Here is a 7,500-nt window from a genome sequence, read left to right as displayed (position 1 = left end):
TAGTAACGCTGGACACAGTGGTCTCGAGTGAGAGAGAAAAAAACGTTAACGTGGAACGCTATCACACTTTGCTTTCTCCCCTCATTGGACTAATGTTGTGGACACTGCTCTGTGCACGCATCAATAAGTCAGTCTGAGGTCCTGTAGGTACGGGACGATGTCATGCAGGATTTATGAATGTACGTTAGCAACAGTAGGCTAATTCACGAGGGTGCTATTTTATGTGTGAGCTAATATTGCGCATCTGTTCATGTGCGCTGCAAGAGTTATGTTTCTGTTTATTTAATGCGTTATTCAGTGCAAACATAACTGAGAATGTAGTTTAAACTCAGTAATTATGGTACGTTAAGTTATTACTGTCGCTCTGTTGAAGGCAAACCTCCCACTGTACTGTCCTTACGCAGATATCACAGACATGTGATTGATTTTACTGCACCGTGGTTAAGTGAAAGTAGGTCAAGTTGTAAAACCTACCAGCAGGGCACCATTTACAGAGGGCATTTAAATGTTAACTGTTGGCCCATAGTAGTAGAAAAAAATATTTATGTAAAGCTACCCGGCCCAGACGACTATATCATCGTCCATCACGATGTTTTACTGTAAACATCGTCAACTGCCAATTTAGGGGACATCGCCCAACCCTAGTTGGTGGTTCGATCTCTGGCCCTGCAGTCCCATGTCGAAGTGTCCTTGGGCAAGACGCTGAACCCAGAGTTGCCATCGGAGTGTAAATGTGTGTAAATGATTATCTGATTAGCAGGTGGCACCTTGTATGGCAGCCTCGGCCACAGCTTATGAGTGTGTGTGAATGGTTCCTGTACTTTGTAAAAGCACTTTCGGTAGTCGTTAAGACTAGAAAAGTGCTATATGTAAACAGTCCATTTACATGTTTCCTGTTTCTTGTACGGGACTCTCACACCACCTCAAACTAAATATTTTTTTAAAGCTTTTTGTAGCTGCAGTTAGTGGATTCCTTTTTTAAATATGTGTAAAAGCTCACATAGGTTTTTTTTATCTTTCTGTGTGTTCATCCAGACGGCAGTGAGAATGTGACGGGGTTGGATCTGTCGGACTTCCCAGCGTTAGCAGACAGGAGTCGGAGGGACGGAGGCTCAAATCCCACCCCGCTGCTCAATCCGCTAGCCGGTCGGGCTCCGTACGGTAAGAGAGACGTGTGGGTGTGGGTGTGGGTGGGTGGGTATTAAAGGTGCTGTAGGTAGGATTGTGAAGATCCAGGACTTAGCCAAAACATCAACAACTTCACAGTCCCTCCCCCCCTTTCTGCTAAAGCCCAAAATGGTCTCCTAAGCCCCTCCCCCCACAAGGGAGAATGACTGCATGTGCACGAGCAGTGATTGATACGCAGTTAGACACCCCCACTGGCCCTGATTGGTGCATCTGAACAGTTAGACACCTCCCCTGGCCCTGATTGGTGCATCTGAGCAGTTAGACACGCCCCCCTGGCCCTGATTGGTGCATCTGAACAGTTAGACACCTCCCCTGGCCCTGATTGGTGCATCTGAACAGTTAGACACCACCCCTGGCCCTGATTGGTGCATCTGAACACGGAGCTGTGGATTTTTTCAAATCTCACTCCAGGCTGTAGGTGGAGCCAGAGGAGCTGGATTTATTTTAATGACCGGCTTCATGTAGTTCTACTGGAACATAGGGTCAGTTTCAGCAGATATGACAGAAAGTTAGTTTTATAAGACTTACCTACTGCACCTTTAATCTACCATAACATTTATTTTTATGCTAGGGATCGACCGATACTTGTTTTTCAAGGCTGATACCAATTTTTAGTAGTTAATGAAACCGATATTTGGAACCAATATGTATTTACAGGGGAAATGAAAATCTTTAAGTCAAAATTAATATTTTGTTGTTGTGTGTGTTATGTTACAAACTCCAACACTAAAACTTAGTTTAAATGCTTTAAGCAATTATTTAATAAATGAGAAACTTTGAGCATAATCCCCAGTAACAGAGAGTCAGATAGTAACTAACTTTATCCAAAGAAATAGTTATTTTATTGACGTTATTATGACGAATATCAGTTTTTAAAATGAGTTTTGTGGCTCTAAAGTCAATGTGGCCGATGGATTTCAGAGCTGCAAGTCTGGTTGGGCGATACGGTAGTACTTACCGTGCGTTGGTAGAAATGTGTCCTCCGGTGGAGATTTATGAATACCATGTACACAAAGCAGGTATGTGCGTTTTCCACCGCATAAATGGAGGAGGAGAGGGCGCCTGGGTAGCTCACCTGATAGATTGCGCGCCCATAATCACTCACCTGAAGGATTATTAGGAAGTAGGAATACCATACTAATACCGTGTTTGACCCCCTTTCGCCTTCAACAAGTTATTCTTTAGAAATGTTGGCCCATATTGATAGGATAGCATCCCCCACACCATTACACCACCACCAGCCTGCCCAGTGGTAACAAGGCATGATGGATCCATGTTCTCATTCTGTTTACACCAAATTCTGACTCTACAATCTGAATGTCTCAACAGAAATCGAGACTCATCAGACCAGGCAACATTTTTCCAGTCTTCAACTGTCCAATTTTGGTGAGCTCGTGCAAATTGTAGCCTCATTTTTCTTATTTTTAGTGGAGATGAGTGGTACCCGGTGGGGTCTTCTGCTGGTGTAGCCCATCCACCTCAAGGTTGTGCGTTTCATGGCTTAACAAATGCTTTGCTGCATACTTCGGTTGTAACGAGTGGTTATTTGAGTCAAAGTTGATCTTCTATCAGCTGGAATCAGTCGGCCCATTCTCCTCTGACTTCTAGCATCAACAAGGCATTTTCACCCCCCAGGACTGCCGCATACTGGATGTTTTTTCCTTTTTCAGACTATTCTTTGTAAACCCTAGAAATGGTTGTGTGTGATAATCCCAGTAACTGAGCAGATTGGGAAATACTCAACCCAGCCCATCTGGCACAAACAACCAGGCCACGCTCAAAGTCACTTAGATCACCTTTCGTTCCCATTCTGACATTCAGTTTGGAGTTCAGGAGATTGTCTAGACCTGGACCACATCCCTAAATGCATTGAAGCAGCTGCCATGTGATTGGTTGATTAGGTAATTGCATTAACAAGAAATTTAAGAAGTGTTCCTAATAATCCTTTAGGTGAGTGTATATAGAGGTTTACTCCTCAACGCAGCGGACGTGGGTTCAACTCTGCCCTTTGCTGCATGTCATTCCCTCTCTCTTTCTCCTTTCATGTCTTCATATCCTATAAGAATAAATGCCTAAAATGCCCCAAAAAACTAATCTTTAAAGGTCCTATGACATGCTGCTTTTTGGATGCTTTTATATAGACCTTAATGGTCCCCTAATACTGTATCTGAAGTCTCTTTTATATAGACCTTAGTGGTCCCCTAATACTGTATCTGAAGTCTCTTATATATAGACCTTAGTGGTCCTCTAATACTGTATCTGAAGTCTCTTTTATATAGACCTTAGTGGTCCCCTAATACTGTATCTGAAGTCTCTTTTATATAGACCTTAGTGGTCCCCTAATACTGTCTCTGAAGTCTCTTTTATATAGACCTTAGTGGTCCCCTAATACTGTATCTGAAGTCTCTTTTATATAGACCTTAGTGGTCCCCTAATACTGTATCTGAAGTCTCTTTTATATAGACCTTAGTGGTCCCCTAATACTGTATCTGAAGTCTCTTTTATATAGACCTTAGTGGTCCCCTAATACTGTATCTGAAGTCTCTTTTTATATAGACCTTAGTGGTCCCCTAATACTGTATCTGAAGTCTCTTTTATATAGACCTTAGTGGTCCCCTAATACTGTATCTGAAGTCTCTTTTATATAGACCTTAGTGGTCCCCTAATACTGTATCTGAAGTCTCTTTTATAGACCTTAGTGGTCCCCTAATACTGTATGGTGGAGGGTGGGGGGTGTGGTCTTGACCAACTGCAACTTTGCTGTTTTGAAAGCCATGATGTCTCTCTCTCTCTCTCTCTCTCTCTCTCTCTCTCTCTCTCTCTCTCTCTCTCTCTCTCTCTCTCTCTCTCATGGGGGGCCAAATTCTCTGGGTGGGCAAAGCAGAGAAAGGGGAGGTAACCTTGCTCCTTATGACCTCATAAGGAGAAGATTCCTGATTGGTCCATCTGAGCTTTCATTTTCTCAAAGGCAGAGCAGGATACCCAGGGATTAATCCTGCTGTTTGTGCATGATATCTTTTGTTTTATTGTGTGTTTGTATTACATTATTACGCTATACTCAGTGCATCGCTAACTACTCTCACTACTTTCATCCAGTTGGCATGGTGACCAAGCCGTCCAGTGAGCAGTCGCAGGACTTCTCCATTCATAACGAAGATTTCCCAGCTCTCCCTGGGCCAAACTACCAAACAAAAGACCCCACCAGCACCAACGAAGACAGCAAAACGGTTAGATCCCTTCTGTTTTTTTCTGGTCCTCCCTTCTTCTTCTTGTTCCCTAATGATAGGTTTAATTGTTTACCCAGGGAAAGGTTAAAATCAAGAGCAACTGGGCTCGGTTAAAACTAGGGTTGGGTACCGAAACTCAGTTCCACTATGGGACCGATTCCTACGCAACCGGTAGGAATCGGTCCGGATTCAAAGGCACATTTTGGTTCCACTTAACGTGTCGACTTTTCACATTATATCACACTTTCTCTGTAGTCTACCGTTAACTATAGCTACCGTAAATGTAGGCTACTTTTAAAATACCATATTTTTTCCTCTGCCCCTGTTTTCACCTGTTGCTGAGTAACGTACGTTAACATCCCATGATGGTCTCTTGAATGTAGCATACCTGTTGTAGCAAGCTCCTCCGTAGCGATAAAAACTAACGTCGAAGCGGAGCTCCCTGCCACAGAGCGGCGATTGCTAGCTGTTTAAGCCGCTACAGACCTCCGTCACAGCTCGGTTGTATCAGCAGCATTTAGGAGACGTGTTGAGCCGCGACAGAGTTCCTCAACACCGCCTCTGGTGCCCCGCATGGTTAAAGGAACACGCCGACTTATTGGGACTTTATCTTATTCACTGTAACCCCCAGAGTTAGACTAGTCCATACATACCCTTCTCATCTCCGTGCGTGCTGTAACGCTGTCTGACGCCTCCAGCATTAGCTTAGCCTAGCACAGATCCTGCAGGTAACTGGTTCCAACTAGCCTACTGCTCCCAATTGTGACAAAATAACACCGACATGTTCCTATTTACATGTTGTGATTTGTAGAGTCACAGCGTGTACAAAAAACAACGTAACACGAGACACAGCCATCTTCTAACAGTAAACAAACCGGGAACTATATTCTCAGACAGGCTTGCTGCGAAGCATATCACTCCGCCCAAGTACTATATTCTTCCGCCTGAGAATATAGTTCCCGGTTTGTTTACGGTTAGAAGACGACTGTGTCTCATGTTACGTTGTTATTTGTACACGCTGTGACTCTATAAATCACAACATGTAAATAGGAACATGTTGGTGTTATTTTGTCACTTATTGGGAGCAGTAGGATTACTGGAACCATTCACCTGCAGGATCTGTGCTGGCCTGATGCTGCTGGAGCCGTCAGACAGCATTACAGCACGCACAGAGATGAGAAGGGTATGTATGGACTAGTCTAACTCTGGGGGTTACGGTGAATAAGCTAAATTCCCAATAAGTCGGCGTGTTCCTTTAAGTAAGTAATGAAACCAATGGAACCAGTTACCTGCAGGATCTGTGCTAGGCTAAGCTACCGGTGGAGCCGTCAGACAGCGTTACACGCACGGAAATGTCTCTTATCGACCACGCAGCTTTTTGTCATTCTGGGAATTTTTTATTTGTATGTAGGGCTGCCAGAAAGAGGAGGCAGAAACAGCTGAAAACACTGGAAAACCTGCAAGTACTCTTCTTCCACCCAACAATTTATCAAAGAAATTATAAATCCGATGCTTTTAATGCCTTGAGCTATTATTATTATTATTATTATTATTATTATTATTATTATTATTATCAATTCATCCAGCAGAAACGGAGCAACATGGTAATTAGGGCTGCCACCTGTTAGTCGATTAGTCGACTAATCGGTCGTTTTGGTCTCAGTCGACTAAGATTTCTTTAGTCCATTAGTCATTTTTTTATGCTTATTCGTGCTTAATTACTCATTTCCAAGAAACTCCCCCCCCTCCCCCCACCCCCAGTTTATTTGTCACTTTTTCTGATGTCTTTGTTGATTTTAGTTATTTCTTTAATTTTTTTTAATTTTTTTTAAATTATTTCTTAATCAAGTTTTTCAAGCTTTTTCTGTTTTTTTTTTATTTATTTTTTTCAACCTATCAATATTTTTCCCAAATGCTTTAAAATCTAATAAAATACACAAGTTAATTAAAAGTATTTAACTGATCATTTATTTGACATTAAAGAATGTTGTAGGGAACCATCCACTTTATTTATTTATGTATTTATTTATTTATTTATTATTTATATATAATTTGTTGAAAGAAACCCACATTTTTGATATAGAGACTTTTTGAAAACGGGTCAAATTTGGACCAATGAGGACAAACAGGAGGGTTAACCATATCCAGTTGCTCTTTATTTTAAACCTTTCTCTGGATAACTATGACCTGGATAACAGAGAACCTTCACAGACACTTTAATTGTTTACCGTTCTCCGTCTTTAATTACATTTTTATCGTTCCCTGCTGTCCTTTTTTCCTGTGAATTAAATTGCCGACTTGCTGTTTTCATCATGATGTCCTTTCCTTACTTATGCAGCGCTCTCTCGTCCTGACTCGTCCCATTTTTTCGGACTGTTTTTTCCCTCCGTTTTTGTCCAATCAGAATCTGAACTCATCGGGAAAGCCCACCTCTAACTCAGATGGTCCAAAGTTCCCCGGAGACAAGAGCTCGGCGCCTAGCAACAACAACCAGCAGAAGAAAGGGATTCAGGTGCTCCCTGACGGTGAGACGCACTCAGTGCATCCACAGTAGAAATAATAATACTGAAAATTGTGGAATAATCGTGTTGTGTTTGTGTCCAAGGACGGGTGACCAACATCCCAATCGGCATGGTAACGGACCAGTTTGGGATGATCGGCTTGCTGACGTTCATCCGGGCAGCAGAGACGGACCCCGGCATGGTCCACCTAGCGCTGGGCTCCGACCTCACCACGCTCGGTCTCAACCTCAACTCACCGGAGTATGACACACACACTTACACACACACACACACACACACACTTGCACACACATTCGCACACACACACACAGACACGCACACACACACACAAACTCCTACATACATACATACACACACACGCACACACACACACATACACACGCACACAAAAACACACTCATACATACATACATACATACATACACACACTCACATACATACATACATACATACACACACTCTCACACATACACACACTCATACATACACACGCACACAAACACACACTCATACATACATACATACATACACACACACACACACAAACACACACTCATACATAC

General features: G+C 42.6%; 1 protein-coding gene across 3 annotated transcripts in view; it reads left to right on the top strand.

Annotated features, from left to right (window-relative positions):
• LOC114550011 (CCR4-NOT transcription complex subunit 2) overlaps positions 1 to 7,500 on the top strand; it is a 35,170-nt gene that overhangs the window by 19,560 nt on the left and 8,110 nt on the right. For 2 of the 3 annotated variants that reach the window (XM_028570433.1, XM_028570432.1), the window contains exons 7-11: positions 1,036 to 1,161; positions 2,518 to 2,574; positions 4,285 to 4,415; positions 6,820 to 6,940; positions 7,021 to 7,177. In XM_028570433.1, the coding sequence (XP_028426234.1) occupies positions 1,036 to 1,161; positions 2,518 to 2,574; positions 4,285 to 4,415; positions 6,820 to 6,940; positions 7,021 to 7,177 (592 nt within the window). The remainder of the gene's footprint in view (positions 1 to 1,035; positions 1,162 to 2,517; positions 2,575 to 4,284; positions 4,416 to 6,819; positions 6,941 to 7,020; positions 7,178 to 7,500) is intronic. The other variant, XM_028570434.1, reaches the window with a different exon arrangement.

This window comes from Perca flavescens, chromosome 23 (genome assembly GCF_004354835.1).
Source record: "Perca flavescens isolate YP-PL-M2 chromosome 23, PFLA_1.0, whole genome shotgun sequence".
Lineage (NCBI taxonomy): Eukaryota > Metazoa > Chordata > Actinopteri > Perciformes > Percidae > Perca > Perca flavescens.
The sequence above is the reverse complement of the archived record's forward strand: the minus strand, read 5'-3'. Positions and strand labels throughout refer to the sequence as shown.